Source organism: Euprymna scolopes, chromosome 18 (genome assembly GCF_053919585.1).
Source record: "Euprymna scolopes isolate OS-2025 chromosome 18, ASM5391958v1, whole genome shotgun sequence".
In the NCBI taxonomy this organism is placed as follows: Eukaryota; Metazoa; Mollusca; class Cephalopoda; order Sepiida; family Sepiolidae; genus Euprymna; species Euprymna scolopes.
In genome coordinates, this window is record NC_136499.1 from 81,263,071 (window position 1) to 81,287,326 (window position 24,256).

At 42.0% G+C, this 24,256-nt stretch overlaps 1 protein-coding gene across 8 annotated transcripts in view; it reads left to right on the top strand.

The window, feature by feature from the left end:
* Positions 1-24,256, top strand: part of LOC145297666 (uncharacterized) — a 1,332,115-nt gene that overhangs the window by 546,590 nt on the left and 761,269 nt on the right. For all 8 annotated transcript variants that reach the window (XM_080143840.1, XM_080143841.1, XM_080143838.1 and 5 more), the window contains exon 8: positions 11,979-12,116. In XM_080143840.1, the coding sequence (XP_079999966.1) occupies positions 11,979-12,116 (138 nt within the window). The remainder of the gene's footprint in view (positions 1-11,978; positions 12,117-24,256) is intronic.

Genomic DNA, 24,256 nt, shown 5'->3' on the forward strand with positions numbered 1-24,256 from the left:
TTTGAGACTGACTAGTTGTAAAGTGGGTGATCATTTCATATTAAATTAATACAGAAAAGTGACCCCCCCCCCACTTTATATCACAAAGTTACAAACATAAGTACAGCATGTAGTAATATTACATTTTGATCTTGGCCAAAAGGCCAAAAAATAGTATTTATTTGCTCCCACACCGAGCAAATTAGGCACAAGGCCGATTTTTAATGTGAGGAGTGAAGGGGAAATGGGGATCAACTCCCCGGGGAGTAGGGGAGCTGGATAGTGACAATTGGAATGAAGGGTTTCCCCTATATTGACCATGGTCTTATATGTGGGGTTGGTTTTTATTTGCTCCCCCACCGAGCAAATTAGGCACAAGGCCAATTTTTAATGTGAGGAGTGAAGGGGAAATGGGGATCAACTCCCCGGGGAGTAGGGGAGCTGGATAGTGACAATTGGTATGAAGGGTTTCCCCTATATTGACCATGGTCTTATATGTGGGGTTGGTTTTTATTTGCTCCCGCACCGAGCAAATTAGACACAAGACCGATTTTTAATGTGAGGAGTGAAGGGGAAATGGGGATCAACTCCCCGGGGAGTAGGGGAGCTGGATAGTGACAATTGGTATGAAGGGTTGCCACTACATTAACCATGGTCTTATATGCGGGGTTGCCCCGTATATGGTCTTTGCTTGCAGTATCTGTCGGAACAGATATTACACTTTGAGATATTAAATCCTTTATTCATGTTAAAAATACATTGAAAATCAATAATGAACAAAAAACTTAGGCACATGGCCAACTCAAAAGGGGGGATTGTGGGTGTCGTTGGTCATCCTTGTCACTCCAGAACCAAAGAAAAGGTTTGTACAAGGAACCTCACTTCTGCGGGTCAGTCTCTAAGCGGGGATACCCTCGAGATGGGGGTGAATGAAGAAAAGAAAATTTTGTGGGTAAGGAATGAGGGATAGTTTGTATTTATTTCTCTCCAAGATGGGTGAAATTGACTAAAGAGAGTGCAAACAAAAATTGCAAGAAGGAGGGGATGGGGATCTTGGAGGCTTCCCAATCGGGGAGGGATGGAACACACACTCAGCAAGCTGAGAGGCTATTTGTTTAATTTTACTTTACGGAACTGCGCATTCCACACCTAGGCGGGGAACACATACTCAAATTTGGCTCCTCTTCGTACACACAGACTTGCTACATGTATCCATCTTCTGTCAAATTCCGCGCGATGCAGCCTTCTTCTATCACATCTGATCTTCACCCGTAGTTGGTGTTTAAAGAAAGGGTATCAGATCCTGATCAGAAAAAAGACAACACCCCCCCCCGGCAACCTTGCAGACGCGACGTCCAAATCACCATTCTCGCCACGGCCAGGATCGTAACGTAAACCATTTCTCTTTCCCAGTCCCACGGCGGCCTCACATTGTCCACGACATTGGATAAAATAATTGGGCGAGGATGCTCAGGATGGATGCGAACCGTCACCTCGCTGACATATGCGGAGTTTGCGGCAATTGAAGAAAGCATGATCAGTCATTTCTATGGGCGTTGTCCAACAACGGGGACAATCAGGCGACTCCAAAAATCCGGAACTTCATTGTATGTTGTTGAGTGGAAGTGTATTTCAGGCCAATCGCCAGGTCAGAGAGAACTCTGAGTTGTTCAGATGACTCGAACCTGGCGCCCAGCTCCACGCAGAGCAGATCTTACTCTGCTGCCAACCCAAACACACGTATAGCGGGACGTCGGCGGCCCCCTTCACTAGTTCCCTATGGATAGCAGTCACAAGGTCATTGGACCTTGGTACTCGTTTTAGTGTAGCTCAGCACTCTTTCATGTAGGCATATTCTCCCCGCGGCCTACGACTGCTCTTGATAGAAGGGTCCAGAATGAGATCAGGGAAGGTGGCAGTAACCACGGGGTTCCACGGTTGGTCATCTTGCATGTAGTGGCTCAGGAAGGCCAGCCTCTCAGCATCTCGATGGCACTTCAAGTCCAGCATTCCCAAGCCTCCCTCACACAGACGTTGAATACAGACCTGTCTGCTCACCCAGTGTCTTCCTCTGTCCCAAAGAAGCGAGGACAAGAGTTCGACAAGAGCTGTTAGGTGTTGTGCAAGCAGGGGAAGTATGGCCAGTTAAGGATGAGAGGAAAGACGTAAGTGGCACACGCCTCAGCTCTACCCTTTAAGGAAAGTTTCCTAGGAAGCCACGAATTGACTGCAGCCTCCACCTTTTACCGTACCTCCAACCAATTTTTGTCAAGCTGGAGACCCTGTCCGAACCACACGCCGAGGATCCAAACCGGGTCATTCGTCCAGCTGAAGGGTGCCGGGAGGTTGGCGTTGCCACTCCAGGCGCCCAACCGCAGTTCTACCAACTTGCTGTGGTTTATCTTGGTCCCTGTAATTCTTTCGTACTGAACAAGCGCCTTCGACATAATCTCGATGTCTCTGAAGCTCGACACAAAGACCGTGACATCATCGGCGAACGCGAATACCTTGGCGGCTGAGCCACCGGGTATAGCAATTCCACACAGAGCCGAATTTGCTTCCTTACGTCTTAGCCGGGACATAGAGCAGGGGCGACAGTGGGCAACCCTGACGAACCAACCGAGAGATAACAAAGGGTTTCGAGTGCTTACGGTGACTTGAACAACAGCTGTGGGCTGTCGATACATCATGGAGATCCACTTGCAGAAGTCCGGTTTAAAACCGGTGGCCTCTAAAACAGATGCCAAGAAACGATGGTCAACCCTATCGAAAGCTTTGGACTGATCTAAGTTGATCAGCATGGTTTCCGTGTCATCATCTATCCCTCCCTCTAGGATCGTGCGTATCAGATGCAAGTTGTTCTGAATCAATCTCCCCTTCACAGCGTAGTTCTGTTCCGGTTCAACCAACTTGCTGATAACAACCTGCAGCCGATTCAACAGGACCTTCTTCAACTCTGTGTTTAGCAGAGTTATGGGCCTGTAATCGTCTAACTCTTCCCACTATGCCCGTCACCTTTCCTCAGTAATGTGATCACTCCCTTGGTGACTTGTCCCTGAGCAAACCAATGGTTGAACACATTCGTCAGAAGAGGCAGAAACATGGGTGACAGCCTCAAATACTGTTCGTGTGGCAGACCATCGAGTCCCGGCGATCTGTCAGAGCTGACCTGCTTCAGTGCAGTAAAAACCTCCTGTTCCGTCACCCGGCCCTTGCAACTAGCCGCTCTAGGGTAGAGTCAGCCAAATAGTCGCTAAACTCAAGGACCGGAAGATCGGGCTGCTGCATAAAATGCTCCTCGAAATGTTCTCGAAACCCCTCGCAGATCTCCGAGTCGATTGCAGGGTGCGTCCATCCGGATGTCTTACCTTTGCAATGTACTTGTTCGAGCCACACCTAGAAATTTCAAAACGCGTGTCGGTGTTGGAGTTGACTGCTTTATTGCCTAAGCCTAGCTCTGACTACTTGACCTTCATAACGCTCGCTATTCTCACGCAGAAGGTCCTGCTTAGCTATTTCCTGACTAACTCTATCACCCTCCCCCGTAGCCCGGGCTAGTTTCTGCTCTAGCTTCTTCTTCATCTTGGCCTTATCTAGTGCGAGGCGCTGGCCATACTTGATGGAGAAGGTTTTAATTTTGGCTTTTAAACCTACCCATAGTAACTGCCCCCACTAGTGCTTTTTGAATTAATTCTATTAGCTTCTCTTGGAAATCTTGTATCTCCAGAAGGGAGGTGTTTAACTTCCAGTGAGCCACTAACTTAGGCCTATTTCCTAGCTTCAGCTGGGCCATAGCTAGTTTTGGTGTGCCTGGCCTAGCCAAGTGAACGTGGGACATGATCTCAAGCCCCTCACATTCAAACTAGCCAAATTCAAAGCCATGGTACCTACTTTAGGGTGTGTCACACTCAGCTCTGAAGTCAGCCGGGGAGAGGACGCCGACGTTATGTGCTATGCTCAAGGTGGTCAGGTTTTTCATATCCTGACCTTCTTTCGCAATGCCGCCGACATCCAAAGGATCAATTAATTTCATGGCCCTGTAGAGTGATGGATGGACCAAGACTGGGACCCTTCCCTTGCATTGTTTTGACAGTTTGTCAAGGGAAGGGTCATTTTTCTTCACCAGTTCGATTCCCAGAAACGCCCCTTCAGCGGCCTGCAGCCTTGTCCACAAGTTGGTCTTGCAGGCCTCTGGAGTTCTGACAAAAGTTATTAGGAGTGGGGCGTCCGGGAAATTTGAGAGGATATTTACATCTTTCCCCTCTATCTGTTTGTAATCGAGCAGAGGTTTTAAGTTTTTCCTCTGCTGATGGGAAATGTCTGTTGCCACAGATAGAGGGTCTACATAACATAGTTCCTCGGGGGTAAGGGCTTTTAATTTGGTTGGTCTGCGAGAGGTAGAGGAATCTCTCCCCTTCCTCGGTTCATTCTTTTCCTTTTCTTTTTGGGGTGGTGGCTCAGTTTGCATTGGTGTGGGGACGGGTGTTTGTGTGGTGCGTGGTGTTGGTGCTGGTGTAGTGTCTAATGTTGATGCAGTGTCTGGTGTTGATGCAATGTCTGGTGCTGGTGTAGTGTCTGATGTTGATGCAGTGTCTGATGTTGATGCAATGTCTGGTGTTAGTGCGGTGTCTGATGTTGGTGCCATGTTTGTTGTTGGTGCGGTGTCTGGTTTGAAGGTGGAAGTGGATTTTGTTGTTAGGGGTGACGTATGTTTACAGGGAGTGGGGGTCACCTTTTCTTCCCCTTTTCTTCTTTTGTTTTTCTTTTTTATTCTTTCGAATGAACCAGGGAGAGGTGAGGTTGAGTTTTTCTCCCTCTCACTTGTGGATTCATCCTCAGTCTTTTCTCTGCTTGATCCCCCGTCTTGATTGGTGTGGGGGCCGTTGGTTGTTTCTGCTCCTCTAATTGCTGCTGTGGCTGTTTTTGTTGCTGCTGCTCTCGCTGGTGTTGTTGCTGCTGCTGCTTCTGCTGCACTTGCTGCTTTTGCTGCTGTGGTAGTTGTTGTTGCTGCAGCTGTTTCCACGGCATCGGCTGCGGTGGCTGTTGTTGCCGCTGCATTTGCAGAGGCTGCTGCCTCAATTTTTGGGCTGGTGGTGGGACAGTGGTGGAAGGGATTATGGGCTTCCATTTTTGTCTCACTACTATGCTCCATTCCTCCCCCTTCGCTTCCTGGGTGGTTTGAGTTTTCCTTGGAGCTGGGGTTGCTGCTGCGGTTGCAGGGGTTGCTGCTGCCTGTTTTAGTGTGGGCGCTGTCTCAGGGGTTGTAACCACCTTTTGGGTCGTTTGATTAGGGGTTACCCTTTGGGGGCAGCTCCTAGCCATGTGGCCCTGCTTTTGGCAGAACCAGCAGTGCGGACGATGGCCCTCCACCACTACCGTTATGCTGGCGTCCTTGTATGTCAGCAGCACTGGTATCACCCGAACACCCTTCCTCTTCAGCCTCATTGCTATTGTGTAGCAGCCCAGGTGAGTCCCAGTTTTTGACCGTACTGGGGTCACCTGTTCCACCTCAACATACTGGCTGAAGAGGCATCCTAACAGTTCCGCATGTATTTGGGTTGGCACATTAAATACCTGCACCTGAGTCCTTTTCTTGCCCTGGTATTCGGGTATTAGTTTGACTCTCCCATGCTTTATTTTTTGGAGGGAGAGTCTCTCTGCATCGTCCTTGGTGAGTAGGAGGATGTCCCACACGGCGAACTCCTCTGGTACGGGTATAGTACTCGGATGTTAAGTTTGTGGAGGAGCTCTGCCATGTCTTCCTTCTTCATCCCCAGGAGGCGGTTTTCCGGTATATCGGCACCGGTATGGGTTTTATATCTGCCCCCTCTATGTATTGTTTGTACTTTGTCAGGTACAGATCTCTATACTCTTGAGGGGACAGTTGTTTTTCTATGGTCTTCCCCCACGCAGACCCTCTTGGTGGTGTTGGTGTTGGTATGGGGTCTTTGGTGGGGTTAGACCGTTTTTGGTCTTTCATGGAAGTCACCCCTACCTGTTTATTGGCGACGCTTCCTGCCTCTCCAGATTTCTTAGTCTGTCCTTTTGTGGGAGTGTCACTTTTTTTGGGGGGGGCTCCCTTTTCAGTGTCTTTTGGGCCTGACTCTCCTTGGTTAGAGTCTTTTTCGGGAGCAGCTTCCTGTTTTGGGGAGTCAGCCTCTTGGGGAGCATGATCTTTTTTGTTTACTTTGAAGCCATCTGCCCCTTCCTCGTTTGTGAGGTCCAGGCAGTATGCCCCCTCATTTTCTTGATCTGCTCCCCTTTTGGGGGAGCAGCCCTCCTGGGGAGCACTGTCCCCTTTATTGTCCTTTTGGCCTGGCACCTCCTCCTTTTTGTGGTTGGAGTGAGATGCTACGACCGATTTTTGTTTTGCTCCCTTTTGTGGGGAGTCGCCCTTGGGAGGAGTTGTTGGTAAATTTTCCCCCTCCTGGGGAGCGTTCAATGCTGTCATATCCTGGCGTATGCCCCATCAGTGGTTGTTTTTGCTCCTCCTGTTGAGGAGTCGTCCCCTGGCTGGGGGTATCCATATTGGTGGCCCCCTGGCTGAGGGTAACCATATTGGTGGCGCCCGGGCTGGGGGTGTCCGTTTTGGTTCCCTCTTCTTTTAAAAATCACCGAAAAGAGCGACGTGGAGACAGCGTGCAAAGTGGGGAGCCCACTTTGGTGCCAACAAGAAGTGGCGCCAAAAGGCGGCAAGAGGGGAGATAGAACTAAGAGAGGGAGTGGGAAGTTAATGGAGGGAAGAGAGAAAGTGTTTGCGGGGAAGGTCGTAAATTATCAACTCAGACCACCCCATGGGGGAGAGCAGAGAAAGACAAAGTGGGGGTGCGGGCAGAACGCTACCCAAAAAGCTCGTCAGGTGTACCGGGCACGAGAATGTGTCACCAGAACAGCACTGCCTCGCGCGATGTAAGTATCAGAACAGACACTACATTTTGATCTTCATATTTAATTTATTCCGTTTAAAGAAAAAATTAAAAAATTTAAAGAAGTAAAATCTCCAAAAGACAACAAATTTAGGCACGAGGCCCTATAAGATCTGGGGAGGGGAGTGTTGCAAGGTCTTTGTAAATTAAGTTGAAATGGGAGTCTTTGGCGACTTACTCTTGACGGGCAACATTTACCACTATACCGCATTCACTCTGTGGAATCTAAAGCTAACTAATGAATTCCCAGCATTTAAGCAAAAAGCATATATTTACAATTTCTCTGTGTGTGTGTGTGTGTGTGTGTGTGTGAATAAAGTTCAATTCATTGGAAAAATAAAGTTTCTTAATTTGGTAACAAATACTTCGTGTTGAGGAGTGGGGAAAACAACCTAGAAAAAAATGATCAAATAAAATTGCTGTGGTTAAAAGTAAAGAACCTTACCTCATGAATCGTGCAGCTCGCGTTAGGAAAGAAAAAAAGAGAAAATAAAAATGGCTGCCCCCTGGTATTTATGGACTGAAAATCACATGATGTGATGAGAGGGGGGAGGGAGTATGCAAATGAGATGTGGTTGGCTCCCTCTATAAAAGAGCCGTCTTCTTTATTTTGGGCGTCAGTGTGGAAAGTGCAGAGAGAAGAGAACAGTTGGATTTGAGTTTGAGACTTTTGATCTGAGGTTGAGTTCAAATTTAACGTCAAGCTATTTCGGCGCAGTGACAAAAATCGGTGACCGAGTAAGATTGAGCAGCGATATCCGGAGGCCATTTACTGGAGAAGGTGACGTGGTTGCGTGGCTTAACAAGCTGAAGTTGGTGGCAAGGCTGCAGAAGATCAAGGATGTAGCCACGTTAATACCAATGTATTTGGAAGGAAGTGCTCTAGCGGTCTATCTAGAAATGGGAGAGACAGATTAGGCCATTGCTGAGAGCATTGAAAACCGGTTAAAGACCGCATTTTCCGAGAGCGCGTTTGAGGCTTACAAGCTCAAAAGAGTCACCTGGACTGGGGAGTCTGTGGACGTGTACGTGGCAGAGATAAGGCGACTAGCAGGATTGGCTGGATATGGGGGACGCAGCCTTGAGAAGACTGTAAAGCTGGCGCTTGTAACTGGTTTCCCTGATCGCATCTCCATGGAACTGCAACGACTTACTGATATTGAAACCATGGAGGTGGAGGAGATTCTAAGGCATGCTAGAGTTTTTGCAAAACAGCCCGGTGAGCTGGGGGCAGTCACGGCTGCTGTGGCAAGCAGAAAGGAGCGACCAGTGATGAAGCAACGCCATGGATTTACCGGTAAATGCTTTTGATGTCAAGGACCACACCTGATGAGAGACTGTAGAGAGCCACGGCTAGACATTATTTGTTTTCGGTGTGACCAAGTAGGGTACATTAGCAGGAATTGCCCTTCGCTTCCGGGAAACGCGTAAAGGGGTGCTATTGCACCAGTAGTCACCCCTTTTATACTGAACAAGCGTATGAGAGTTTGTTGCCACAGTTAGTGATCACAATCAATGGAAAGAGGGCTAGAGCTCTTGTTGATACTGGATGTACGACAACACTTATTACTACGAGCGTCGCCAACTCTTGGAATGGAACGTTAGAGCGGTGGATGGCAGAGAAGTGGAATGCTGTGGAGAGGCCGATGCAGAGATTGTAGTAAGGAATATGCCATTGCAGCTAAGAGTGATCGTGCTGGATAGACTGGTTGCAGAAATTGATGTGGTGCTGGGCCTGGACGCGATAGACCGACTGGAAGGAGCTACTATTGCTAAAGGCCAGGTGAAGTTTGGCAATCAGAGCGCACTGGGAATAACAGGAAGTGTAACCAGGGATGATACCAACCAACCGTCGAAACTCCGATCATGTCTGATTGAGAATGATGACTTTCGAGCCTGCTTCGATGGCGAAAAATGGATGGTAGAATGGCGATGAACCGCGGAGCCACCTGTATTGACGAATCGGGTAAGCTGCTACAAAAGCACATTGAAAGGAGCTGCGGAGCCCCAATTTGAAAAAGAAGTTGAGAGATGGATAGATGAAGGAATATTAATGCCATGGTCAGGGAAAGTTGAAGGAATTTTGCCACTCATGGCTGTGGTCCAACCTATTAAGAAGAAAGTTAGGCCAGTGTTTGATTTCCGTGAGCTGAACAACTTTGTCACTTGTCACACAAAGGATGGAATCGATGTGTGTGAAGAAGTCATAAGGAAATGGAGGAGGATGAAGCAGGCAACTAAAATTGTGGATCTGAAGTCAGCCAACCTCCAACTTCATGTGGATGAGAAATTGTGGAAATATCAATTGGTAGAGTACAAAGGTCAAGTTTATTGTCTGACCAGATTAGGATTTGGTCTGAACTCCGCACTAAAGATAATGACGGCAGTTCTTAAGACAGTGTTGGCCAAAGATGATGCAGTGAAGAGAGGCACCTGCTCTTACATCGACGATGTACTAGTGGACGAAACAGAGGTGACTGCGGAAAGGGTGAGAGAGCATATCAAAGCATATGGACTGACGACAAAACCGCCTGAGTCACTGGAAAACGGAATGGCTTTGGGATTTCGACTACAGAACAATAAGGCAGGAAAATTGATGTTTGGGCGAGGAAATGAGATCCCTGAAGCCAAGGTTGACCTAGCCAAGAGATGATTGATTTTGGGCCTGGGAGAGTAGCGATATGGCGGAAAAGCAAGAATGAAACAGCAGAAGAGGTAAAGAGAGTTGTCAAAGAGGTTTTTATGGAAAGAGGGCCAGTAGAAGAGGTGTTGGCGGATAATGGTACGTCTTTCCGCTCGGAAGTTTTTAGAGACTTATGTGTGAAGTGGAATGTGGGGCTATATTTTAGAGCTGCATACCGTCCAAGTGGAAATGGAATTATAGAGAGGCACCATCGCACTATAAAAGCTGTGGCATCAAGAAGCCAGATTTCGCCCCAAGAAGCAGTTTTTTGGTACAATATGATGCCGAAGGCTGGTCAAGGCGAAAATTCAGTGCCGCACTGGTCTATTTTTTCTCATGAATGGTGACATCCATTGGCTGTAACGCAGAGAGAAGAACAGGCCTGCGTGGACATCGCAGTTGGTGAAGAGGTGTGGGTGAAACCACCTAATTCTCGTTGCACGACTCGCTGGGGAAAAGGTATAGTGACTGAAGTACTCTCCAAAAACAAGGTAGCGATTGACGGAATGCCTCGTCACATTTTAGATATACGGAGAGTCTCCTTGCCATCAGAGGAAGGGGAGGTTGATGCTGATGTTGAAGTGTCTGAAGAAGAGCCTCTTCGACGATCGCACCGTGAATGAAGACGCCCAGCGTGGATGGCAGACTATGATACTAATTATTGATCTTAGAGATCAAGGAGGCGTGTGGTTAAAAGTAAAGAACCTTACCTCATGCATCGTGTGGCTCGCGTTAGGAAAGAAAAAAAAGAGAAAATAAAAATGGCCGCCCCCTGGTATTTATGGACTGAAAATCACGTGATGTGACGAGAGGGGGGAGGGGGTATGCAAATGAGATGTGGTTGGGTCTCTCTATAAAAGAGCTGTCTTCTTTATTTTGGGAGTCAGTGTGGAAAGTGCAGAGAGAAGAGAACAGTTGGATTTGAGTTTGAGACTTTTGATCTGAGGTTGAGTTCAAATTTGAAATAAGTTTCAATAAAATGTCTATTTTCTATTTACTGGACTCCCCTGGAAGGCAGTATTGCACATAGAATTCAACACCCCACAAATGGGTAATCTGGGTGTGAAAAAAAAATTAAATTGCATAAGTCTAGAAGAATTTCTCCTAATAGACAGAACAGATCAAGTATAATATCAGCATGTCATAAAATTCAATTCAGTTCCAAAATAAATTAGAATTCATGGCATTTAGGGCAAACGATATTATGTAAAAACAATTTTTCAAATTTTAGGAAAACGAGTAACTGTTTCTATTTTAAATTTTCCTCAACAGATAAGAATATCTGTCTTGAATTTTAATTTAAATGAGCAGGTTTCCACTTTGACCATCGGTAGGATTAAATAATTTCAGTCAGAAATGACTGTCATATGTAACATGTAGCATTTGATTGTTCCTTTTGAAGCGTGTTGTTTATTTGCTTACTACTAACCTCTCTGACTTTAGCAGAAAAACAACACTTAATGAAATGGTTTCATCTTTATAAATGTCATGATTCAAGCATATTTATTTTAGTTTGTCTTTAAAAAATCAGTATATTTCTAGAGCCACTGTTAACCACTTTACCAAGAAGTTCAAATGTAGTACTAGTACAGCTTCCTGATGAATTACTTTATATAATTTTAATATTTTATACATATTTTATTCTTTATTAACTTATAATATGAAATTACAATAAAACTAAAATTGTAAATCATTTGCGTGATTCAAGTGCTATTCTCTAATTCATAGTTACTGAATTCAGACTTATCCTATCTTGTTAAATAAATGTTATCAATACAATAATTACGCTATACCATTAGTATAGTGATATGTAATTTTACTAATTAACTGCGAGTAAATTAGCGAGGCAGGATAAGAAATGTGTATGCTAAACTGTTGATTACTGACTCAACCATGAAATACACTTCACGACAATTGCCTAATACTTTCTGCTAATAGAAGTTACTGCATACTGCATTTTATTAAAAAAAACCTGTTCAATCTATTAAAGATTAGAGAGTAGAATAGTATTCTAAATTTAGTTCTCTAAGAAATTATATACACATTATTTTCACAGAGTAGCACTGTGCCTTTCATTTAATTTGCATGTTTCTCAAAATATTTACCAAATTCAATAGGTGATTTTTGCTTGTTTTGTATTGGGAAATTTTGCAGTAAATTTTTCAATTAAAATATAAACATAAATAAACTATACAAGGAAAAGAAAACCATCTTTATTATTGGTTAGAGGTCGTAGTTATGGATCTTTTTGTACAAATATTATGTATGTTTATTGAGTGAAGAGTGATATTCACATAAAAATGTTGATCATCACTGGATGTTTTAAAACATTTCATATGCATGATAATGAGGTTTAAATGATTGTAATGATTTTTTTTTTTTATCTGCAGAGGTGAAGAATCCAATATTACGGAGTTACAATTCAGATATGTGTGAGTCACGATGGTGCGAGCAAGGCTGTGATGAAAACACAGGAAGGTGCATATGCCGAAAAGGCTACAAATTAGATGTAAATGAAAAATGCTCTGGTAAGAGTAAGATTTTATTACTGATTTAACTTTATTTTGTTCATATCAAAACTTCTCTTATGCTGAGTTTTCTATTTAATTTAATTTCCTGCATAAAAAGAAACAATTTAAAAAACTGAATTCAGTAAAGTAACAGAATCAACAGTAAATTATTAACTACTTTTTTTTATATGTAAATGCATTAGCTAACTACAGACTTAATGGTTGCATTTTTTAATATGTAAATGCATTAGGTAACTACAGACTTAATGGTTGCATTTTTTAATATTTATTTTTAATATTATTAGATAATCATTTTTTATTCATTAGTTTGTCTATCAGATTGAACGTTCTTCAAAAAATTAGATTCTTACACTATTGCTTTTCGATTCATAAAGTTATTAAAAATCATGTAACTAAATGTTCTCATCTTTAAAGAAATTGGTTGGTTGGTTGTTTTTGTTTTATGGCATATCAACCCTTTTCGGGTTATTTAATGCCGAATCCAAAGATTTTGAAGAAAAATTTTTTTTAATAAAATATATTTGTTGTTTTCACGTCGGTTTCTATTTAACCCATAGTTGGGACCCTAACAGGTACTACCACTCCGGGTCAGAGTGGACCTGGGAGCAATGGTAATTAAAGGGTGGCTCCACACTCCCCAAAGCCCACAAGCTGGGGCCTCATCACTGGATATAGTTTAAGGTCATATCCAGGACCCCCATTGAGGGACTTTTATCCTCAGCAGGGGGGCAGTCGGCATATTCTAATGCCCCACCGACAGGGCCTTTAAAGAAATTCTAAAAATGAAGCATAACAAAGCTTGTAGACATAATTGGGTAAAATTGGCATGAAGTGTTCAGTAGAGGTCTGGTTCTGCTCGCTAGATAGCAGCTCGTGTTATGTTTATGTTGGGTTTGAATTTTTTTTCATTTACTTTGATTTTCATGATTCACCTTTCTGAACTGAAGTGACTTTATGTCTTCATCTTATTCTCACCTTATACTAATCTTTTACTTATTCTGTATTTTGCTTTATTTTGATGGTTTGTTTTATATTAATGATTCATTGCTTATTAAGGCGCAATGGTCATTCGAGGATAAGGGTTAGTTAAGTTGTCAGGTAGACGGTGAGACGAATACCTTGAGGATTGGTAATAATTGAAACGGTAGAATAGATGATTTAAAAGATTTATTAACATTGGACGTGAAAACAACCATGCTGTAGTCAACTGGGAAGCAGTCCTGTTGTGTTGTGTTGCATTGATGGGTACTTCTTGAAAAAAAAACATTGCCCATGAAAGTTAGATTTAGTTTTAGGTATATAGAAGAAGCCTAGAAAATTATTTACAGTGGTTATAGATAGGCAAGTTTTTGTGAATGTTTTACACGAGTGGCGATCATAAATTGGAGCTGAGTCAAGTACCTACCATAAAAATAAGAATACAATAGAGAAAAGCCTAGCAACCTAAAAGAAATTTCTCACTAAATTTCAAAGGTCAATCCTTGAGGAAAAGTGAAAATCTGAGCATTGATAGTGAAAGGAGAGAAACTTGGTTTTAGACATATTAAAAGTAACTACATTTTCCTCATTACACCACATACTCATAATCAGAAAGATCTTGATCATTAATGTTCTTCGAAGTGTTGCTATAAACGGTTGTGTCATTTGCATATATGTAAACAAATGATCTTGGAATTTGATTTGAGTGATCATTGATGAAGATCATGAAAAAAATTAGGCCCAGAATGGATCGTTGAGGTAGGTCGGCATATATATTATGTGCTTCAGACAGACAGGATTTGATAATTGAGAAGATATTTCCAGATATTTCATTGCTACCAAGCTTGTAAAGGAGACCTTTGTGCCAAACGTCATCAAAGAATTTTCATGTATTCATTTCATGTAGCTATTGCTCTAATAACCAAACCGCTATCAGCAGACTCACTGATCGTGTTTGATATAAGTCAGCACATCAAATCCATATTGCTTGTCACCGAGTAGATTATTTTTGCTAGGGTAGTTGAAAACTTCATGATTTATCAAATATTAAAACAACAGTACTTGTGCATTTAACGAACCAGACCTAACTCAGCATTTGCTCGGCTTTGTCCGGCGCATGACGTCAACAGCCGGATAAAACCGAGCATTGGCGATAAAATAAAAACAACGCTACAACAAAATAACTGTACAATGAAATTGTAAAATGTAGAAACATAAAAAAATTGAATAAGTAAAAAGCAAAAACCTACCGTTCATTTATGTTTATTATTATTATTATTATTATTATTGTTTGGAATTGTTTTCTGTTTTCAAAATAAATACATATAAAACAAGTTTTTTTTGTTAACTTTTTTTTTTTGTCTGAACTGTTTTTTTGTTTTTTTTTTCAATTTTTAAATTTAAAACGTTCTTAAACACGTAAAAGTTAATTTTTTTTTTTTTTGCAACTCTTTATGTCAAATAAATGGAAAAGCCTAAAAAAGGGTAATAAAAAGCATTGGGGGGGCAGGAACAAGGGTTATTTGTACATTTTTTTTCGCCAGAAACAAGGACTTTTTTTTTTTTTTTTTTGCCAGAAACAAGGATTTCTTTTTATTTATTAGTGGAAGGAGGGTTTCGGCATTCCTATTTGGTACAGTGACCAAGAAACCCTCCTTTTCGGCAGGGTCGTATCCACCGAAGACTCAGACCGGTGTCACAAGTCTGCCGGCGCTTAAAAACAGACTTGTCGATTTCTACTGTATGGCCTGGGCCTCCAATTTGCCGGGGATTCCTAAGAAAATAGTCCCTGCATATATCACGCAGGAAAATTTTCCAATCCACGATTGTGTGGTGAGAACGTAACCCACATTCGCGATGGAGATTTTTTGTAGATGCCATCTCGAACGTCCATAAGTATATTATTTTTATTATACACGCGATGGTTAGTCAGGATTTTGAGAAGAAGCTCCCAATCCTAATGGAGGTCCATTGACGACATGTTACACTTCTACACCTCCAACCATAACCGTAAGAAAGGCTTGTTCTCTTTGCAAGTACACAATCCTGGCTTCTGCCAACAATTTCCGTTGCTGGCAAAAGTTCAGTGCAGCTTCTGGGGTCTGGAGCTGGTCCGCAAGATTTGTAATATTCATTATTATTTCGTCAGTTATCTTTTTAAAACAAAATTTTTTTTAACTCTCTTCAAATAAGCGTTTCTTAAGTTGTGAAACTTTTCCAATTGATAGTGAAATTCTCGTCTGCTTATGTCACCCCGTTCAGCCGGTCGGTTGAGACGATCGCCGACCTCAGAACTTTTCCACTCCAATTACGGCAGCCTGAAAACGACCCGACTCTAGCGGTTTGCAGCACACTATTTTCGTCCTTCCAGTGACCACTGCCGGTGATAATTCTTAGCTGTTTTAATGTTGCTGGTATTGGGAAGTGACAGAATTATCAGTTGATCGTCTAAATTTTATACTCCGGACCTGTCGTTGTGTACTCGCTTACCGGCGAACATCGCCGATAAGAGAGCCGTAGATTTTAGTGTGGTGAAAAAGGAAATAAAAACGATTCCACACACGAATAAATAATTAATCTGGGTTTATTCACAATAATAATGGTCTAATAATATTTCAGAGTTTGAAGGAAGTTGGCTGTAGCTATTTTAAAACGGTAGCTTGTGACTCGAGTTCAGATAAGTTTTTCGGCCATTGGAGATACGTGTTTTAAGTCAAAAGCCCTCTCTGCCCGACTTTAACACCATCTGAATTCGCCAAAATCGAATTCTCTCTTCTCCTTCTCTTCTCTCCTTTTTTTTCTCTTCTGTTTACTGTGTTCGAGGAATATATACATATCCATCAATGCCCTTTAAACATCACGAGTTTGTATTTGTTTACAACAAGAAAACTTGCCTGTCATCAGCTTTCAAACCTTGTTTTCTAAAATAAACAACCGCCTGTCATTTCATCTCGAATTCTGTGTTTCAAAATAAACAGCCAGCTCACTCCAAACTCTGACCGTTACAACAATAAGTATCTCTTGACATACTTTTTCCTTTGTCTGTTCTAACCACAGAGTCATTTGATCGTCCTATTTTTTCGTTCTTTTGGCTCTTTCTCTACAACGGCATATCAACCCCATAACTTGGTTACATACCTCCCCCACTTAAAAGAAACAATATTGGACTCAATATTTTTTCTAACCCACTTCTTCTTTCTGGGCCTTAATACCATGGCTCTTTGTGGTTTTACAATTTATAATAGTTCATTAATTGGATTCGTTCTTAAAGAAAAAAAAAACTTTATCATTCATGCACATGCAAAAAGTTCTCTTTTAGAGTTTAGCGTTTTTCAAATCTGCTTTCAGTTCATACGATTGTCCATAAACCTCATTAATTTTTTTTTTTTTTATATATATATACATATACACATTTCAATGCATGCAACTATTTAGTCAATAGTCCATTTTTCCTCGGATTTCATTCCATGGCTCTTTCTTGGTTATCCAGCTTCTTCACATATGTATCTCCAACGTTGGTAGGGTATTAGATGCGTGGTTCTCTGGTAGTCTTGATTCTGTACCAGATTGATCAGGTCTGGTGTTTTTATCAGAAACCACGGTAGCGTCCCTCACTTCATGCTCATCCCTATTCATTTCAAACAACGAATGGACTTTTCCTTTTAAGCGCTCTAATTGAGGATTACTCTCGTCCTTATCTATTTTATTAGCATCCTTTCCAGCCCTTAGGAGGCTATTGATGTAGCTAACTCTCCTTTTCCCATACACTAGAAAAGCTATTATCATTATCACGACCAAGATGATTATTGTAGGATTTAACCATTTACTTACTTTTTCCCATCGCCATTTTTCTGGTTCATTACCATTCTTCACTGCTCGTAACTCATCTAATAACTCGCTCATATCGATCTTTCCGTCCAGTTTCAAAAGAGGTGGAATTTTGCAAGCTTTTATCTTCGGAAATTCCTTAGTGATAGGTGTCCATACCTTTGACCAATTTACACGCGGTATTCTAGTTAATGACAGAAAGTCATTTCTGAGTTCAAACTTCTCTTTAAATCTGTAGGACGGCAAGATCTCTAGAGTTGGGCCAAACGCTGCGCAACTCATAGGTAGATCTATAATGGTCATAGGTGGATGAATAAGTATTTCCCCTTGTTGCCGTCCCTTACAGACTTTCGACAATTTCCGTTCACTAGTTGAGGCAACTGCCCAAACACCATCAGATAGATGTATAGCTTGGGGGGTTAGTATATCAATCGACACCTCTGCTCCACAATATTTATCGATCCCCTCCTCATTACCTTGGAATAATTGAATTACGCATAACTTGTGTCCGTTAGTTGCATAGATGGGACTTTCTACTGCACAAACTCTTAGTGCATTCATGCTACACGCTAGTGCTTCGCTAGGTGACAACACTATGAATTTAGTTCGGGTTGGGTTAAAAGCTATTCCTTCAGTTTCAACTTTGTACCTTGCTACTGCTCTCCTCTCAGTGACATTAGTAGGAAACGGTATCGGTAAATTAATTACGTTAAATACTTCGAAGTCGCTATTTCTATCCAATAAAGGTAGCTCAACCATTACGTAAATCTTATCATTTTGTAACATCGTAGCACAACTCAAGGTTTTATAATATTCCCATAGACTCTTCTTTGGATCTACTGGTAAGCGTAAAGTATGTGGCAAGTCTGCCTGAAGCATCCCAAGTATTGTTTTTAAGTCTTTGGGGGGTATGATGCTCGGTGACATGTGCGCTAATGAAAGTAAATCTAATTGTGTCCTAACATGTTCCATTGCCACTGTCAATAACTGAATTGATGAGTCGAGTTGGTTTGTCATCGTCATCAGTTCCAGTATTTGCTTAGTTACAGCCTCTACCATACTTATTCTTCTAGCCATAAAAGTCAAACTTTCGTTTAGGCTGACGACTGTATGGGATAGCCAGTTTATTCTTTGTCTATGTTCTGTCAGTTCGTATCTAGTAACGTTCACTATTGATAAGCTTTCCTCTATGACGTGCTTTATCTTCTGTTGATTTTCCTCTAAACTGCTTATATGCCTTGCTAATACTTCTGTGTCACTCTCCGATGCGGTCCCGAATAATACGGGTAGTGCTTTACCTACGAAAGGAAGTATAGATCTCTTTCTAACTCGTTTTTGGGTCCCATCTGCTGCTAGCAATCCAATATCCCTAAAATATCCTCCAATGTATCGGAGTCTTTGTTTCATCTTATCTAACCGTCCTCCTAGTGATACAAATAACGCTGTATTAGAATTTATCCCAAGTTTTGATTGATTTTTTTTGCATCTGCAGCTTGAAGTGCGCTGCTAAGTTAACTTCGTCTTCTAGTTCCATTTGAACCTTCCGATACGCTCTCAGATCAATGACGAACGTCAGGATCCACTTAGAATGAGTAATCGTTACCTCGCTGATCTTCTTAAATACCGTACTGTGTGTGTGGCGTAACGCTACTGTCAATCCAACCATCACCGCCATCATCATTATTAGACGCCGCATCCTACAAATACACATAGTAACGTTCCTTTATTATTTGTTCCATTTTATTTTTAGTCACTCAATTCCAGTTCCATAAATAACTTAACGAAAGAATCAGTTTCATCCTCTTCGTCTTCCTTATCCTCTTCATCGCTATTTGTAACTTTCCCCGTTTTAGAGATAACATTGATAGGCCGTCTTACACTGCTTCGCAAAAGTCTAGGTCCCCTAACATCACCTATTACCTCTGGGGGCTGTGTCGACGGAATCGCATTGCTCTCTGATTCTTCAGCCCTATTCTCATTACCAGCCTCTCTATCTCTCAGTACCGATAGCGGAATATCATCTTCAGATTCACAACCTTCCGAATCTGGAGGCGTAGTTGTTATCTCTGGTAGCGAGTCGGTATTCTCTACCTCAAATTCTAACTCTAACTCCTGTTCATCCGCTACCTCATCAGCCCACCTATCTGTATCTTCCCAATCTCCTTCCGGATCTATCAGGGTGGCTTTCCTTACAGGTCTATCTGTCTGTATATTAGGCATTTTCCACTCCCTAATATTGGCTTCACTATCTTTTATAGCCCCTTCTATCTCACCCCAGCTCGTCACCGCTGTTCTAGGTGGAATCTTTAAATCTTCACGAGACACAAGATCCACTTGAGTGAGCCTCGTGCTACCTAACATAATCTCTTCCTCCCCAAGGATTAACTTTGGAGGGTCGAATTTTAATACAGCTTTCCTCTCTCTCAGCCAGTCTCCTCCCAGTATCACGTCGTGGGTCATTTTTGGTGCTACATACAATGTGTGGGATGTCTCAGTCTCGCCCACCTTTATCTTTACTTCCAGCATCCAATCTAATTTAAATCTGCCCCCATCTGCCTGAAACGCGTTCACTTTAGTCGACATAAATCGGTCGGCGGGGAGTCTTAGTCTTTGCAACTCTAAAGAACTAATGACTGAGACTTTCGATCCGGTGTCTATCAACGCTCTGAACGTTCTGCCCTCTATTTCAATGTTGCAGGTGAGTTCGTCATCTTCGGACCATATTTGACATAACCTAATCCCATCTCTATCCTTATTCGAAGGATTCTTAACCTTACTTTTCCTCTTTCTACAACTGTCCCACAAATGCCCGCTCTTCCCAAACCCCTGGCATGTCTCCTTCTTCCTTAGTGGACAGCTAGTTGCTGTGTGCCCTCTTTCCTTACACTCGTCACACCGTACGAACTCTTTCGCCTTGCAACTTTAAATTAAGTGTTCTTCACTGCCGCACTTAAAACACTTAGGCCTCAGCATGCAGGCCCTCTTTGGATGTCCCGGGTGGCCACAGTTGAAACAGTGCACCCCGTCTCTGCACTGGTAACTATAGTGCCCCTCTTTTCCGCAATTGTAGCATTTTAATTTTAAAGCCCCATCTATGCTTTTCCGGACATTCTTATCTCTCCTAGGGGTCACCCGCCCTTTCGCTATTGGGGCAACCCTAACTAGTTTAAAGATTTCCTTGTTGGAATCTTCTTAGGGGACGTGAGTTTTAATTTGGGTCCGGGTGGATTCTTTCTATCCTTATTCCTACATTCATGTGCCCTGTGCCCTTCTTTCTGGCAAACAAAGCACACTAGACCCCTCTTAAAGTTGGGATGGGGTATGTGTCTCCCCCCTCCCCTTAAGTCCCAGTGTTCTGGATTCGAGGCTTCTTCTTCCCCACTCTGGTGAAGCTCAGGGCACTTTGCTCGGATGTGTCCTCGTCGACCGCATCCGTAGCAGACCTTCAACCAGGCTGTCTGGTTCTCCTCTAATTTTCCTAATCTCAGGAGAAGAGCTTCAGCTCTTCGAGCCTGTGCAAAGGCCTCCTCCAACGTGTTAGGCTGTGCCCTTGCCACGTCCTCACGCAACAGGGAATTGCTCAAAGCGTCCGTGAAGAACTCTGCCAGCTGGGCCTGGGTAGCCGGATCATTTCTCCGATCTTGATCTGGGTAAGCTACCTTAGTGAGAACGCTCATGCGTCCCTCTAGGTGAGCGATGGATTCGCCACCCCTCTGCCTCACACCTACCAGCGCTCGAGCTGCCTCCGTTCGGCTCGAGTGACTGCCGAAGTGCCGCTGGATGCCATTTTCAAACATCTTCCAGTTGGTTTGGGATTTGTATTTATCCAAATACTCTCCAATCCATTCTGAAGCAGCATCCTCGGTATAGTCGTATGCCAGTGAAATCATATCGGCATCCGACAGGTTATAGATGCGCCCTTTCTTTTCTATTGCTTTGAGCCAGGGTCCCAACTCCACAGCCAAACCTGTGAACAGTGGGACTCTGGATGCCGTTACGTTAAGTTTTGGGGTTAGCCGTCCCCCTTCTTCAATCCTACGCCCTAACTCCTCTACAGATCTACCGTTTTCATTGGTCATGGTAGTAGTCCTAGCGGATTACGTATTAAATAACAATAGACAAAACAAAAAAAATATAAGCGCTCTTTGAAAAAGCCCACAAGAAGTCCAAAAACGAATACCGCCAAGCAAAAGAAAGTGATAAGAACGAAAATAACGTGGTTTCCTACCTGATCGCTGAGATGTTGTTGGTTCTGCGCTGCTTTTGTTGACTCGCTTGTTTGGAGGTCCCACCTGTTGTAAACAGTAAACCTCCTGTTTTTTTTTTATTTGGTTTTGAATCCGTCTGCCTGGTTAGCTAACACACCTTCTTCCTGATTTCGATAATCCTTGGTCAACGGCCACCAAATGTCACCCCCTTCAGCCGGTCGGTTGAGACGATCGTCGACCTCAGAACTCTTCCACTCCAATTACGGCAGCCTGAAAACAACCCGACTCTGGCGGTTTGCAGCACACTATTTTCGTCCTTCCAGTGACCACTGCCGGTGATAATTCTTAGCTGTTTTAATGTTGCTGGTATTGGGAAGTGACAGAATTATCAGTTGATCGTCTAAATTTTATACTCCGGACCTGTCGTTGTGTACTCGCTTACCGGCGAACATCGCCGATAAGAGAGCCGTGGATTTTAGTGTGGTGAAAAAGGAAATAAAAACGATTCCACACACGAATAAATAATTAATCTGGGTTTATTCACAATAATAATGGTCTAATAATATTTCAGAGTTTGAAGGAAGTTGGCTGTAGCTATTTTAAAACGGTAGCTTGTGACTCGAGTTCAGATAAGTTTTTCGGCCATTGGAGATACGTGTTTTAAGTCAAAAGCCCTCTCTGCCCGACTTTAACACCATCTGAATTCGCCAAAATCGAATTCTCTCTTCTCCTTCTCTTCTCTCCTTTTTTTTCTCTTCTGTTTACTGTGTTCGAGGAATATATACATATCCATCAATGCCCTTTAAACATCACGAGTTTGTATTTGTTTACAACAAGAAAACTTGCCTGTCATCAGCTTTCAAACCTTGTTTTCTAAAATAAACAACCGCCTGTCATTTCATCTCGAATTCTGTGTTTCAAAATAAACAGCCAGCTCACTCCAAACTCTGACCGTTACAACAATAAGTATCTCTTGACATACTTTTTCCTTTGTCTGTTCTAACCACAGAGTCATTTGATCGTCCTATTTTTTCGTTCTTTTGGCTCTTTCTCTACAACAACCCCATAACTTGGTTACACTTAATCGGCAACGCTCGGTTATATCCGGCTGTTGACGTCATGCGTCGGACAAAGCCGAGCAAATACTGAGTTACGTCTGGTTCGTTAAATGCACAAGTACCAAAACAACTTACAAGAGATTGATTGGTCTGTACTGAGACTAACAAAGTTTTCCAAGGTGATGGAAGTATTATCCATTAAGTAAAGATTGGACAGCTTTGTTAAAATAGAAACTAGCTCCACTTGAAACTACTTAAGTAGTATGATTGGATTGTTGTCAGGACAAATTGCTTACATCAGTTTTTATAAGTTTAGCAAAATTTCTGACAGATGGATGTTGGCCACTGTTTACACAGTCATAGTAGCTAATCAACCTTTATCTTAAAGATGTAAAATTCTTTACAAAATGTTTAGCTTTATCAGATGCTGAGGAAATCAACTCTTGTCCATTTGTTATGATTGGAATAGAGGTCTCACATCTGTTTAATGCCCTGTTTGTTATTTGCCAAAACTTGTGGAACAAAACCTCTGTTCAGCTACTCTAGAAAGATTTAATGGATTGAACGTGGGATTCCTTCATGTTTCCTTTTGCAGTAGTTATGGGCATTCCTAAAGGCAACTTTAGTTTAAAAATACCTATTTCAGTAGAATCCCAGGATATGGTACTAAAAATTAGTCACAAAACAGAGTACAGTATATAATACACATATATATAATCAAATAACATTATAAATACTATAACCAGGAGCCGAAAAAACATTGTATTCCACATCGTAACCGGAAAAATTCATACCCTAGGACCACCATATCCCAGAGTTCTACTGCAGTGATTTTAGGGGTTGTTGGTTGTTTTATTTCTGTTATAAGCAACAAATGATCTTAGTATGTGATTTGGGAGAGAATTGATGGAAATTAGGAAGAGAGTTGACCTCAAAATGGATTCTTGAAGCAATTCCAACGATTTAGTTTTTGTTGCAATACAAAATTCACATTGCTTGTCACTGATTATTTTACTTCTGGATTTCTTATCACAGATTAAAACAACTCATAACATTTATCACAGATTAAAACAACTCATAACACACAGAATTTCGATTATGCAGAAGACTGACAAAGTTTTCCAAGATGATGAAGCATTTCTCCTTTAAGCAAAGATCAGACAGCTTTGTTCACATAGAAGCAAGTTCCAGTTTACACTTCTTAAACAGTATGATTGAAATGTTGTCAGGACAATTCAGTTATAATTAGAAGCAATACAGAGTAAATTCTTTTAAAAAATGTAATGCAGAAGAATTTCTAAAAGGAAAGATCTAAGGCTGTCCCAGTTAGCCATTGAATATTGATGTACTCTGTGATGGAAAGAGACATCAGAGGTATGAATTGCAACAACTAAATGATCTGAAGATCTCAGCTGAGGCAAAATAGTGGATGAGTACTGTTCAGGATACATTATCTAGAAAAGATCAAGAAGACAAAATATCATTATCACCAGCCTTGTTTGAGTTGACTAACATTGTGAACATTAAAGTTGTAAGAGACATGAATACTGGCAGAAGAGTAAACGGAAAGTATTTTCTCAGAGTATCTCTATCATTATTGGAATGATAGAGGGTAAAAATGCATGCAGTGCTGTAAGTACTTCACAGAAACACACAAGGAAATTTACAGATTCTTTGGAGATGTTCCTACCACATCCCTAATCTAGGCGCAAATTTCATATTCTTGACACTCTTGAGCATTGGATTTTAATATCTTGTTTAAGTAATCTTTAATCATGAACACATCTCTAGAAGCTGATGAGCTAATGCTAGTTTTAAAGAGAAAGAATAACTTCAGTTTGATCTCCTGTAAGTGGAATTTAATCTCTGGAAAATTGGAATGCAAACTATTAATGTTGAAAAAGAAGTCTTGATAGTAGGGATTCATGTTATAAGTTAAAAAAAAAAAAAACTCGGTTTAAGCTTAACTTTTTAGAATTTCTCGTGTTGGAATTAGAAAAATTTGTGGAAAAGATCAGTAGATGGATTGAGGGATGAAACAGAGAAAATAAGTAAGCAGATTATG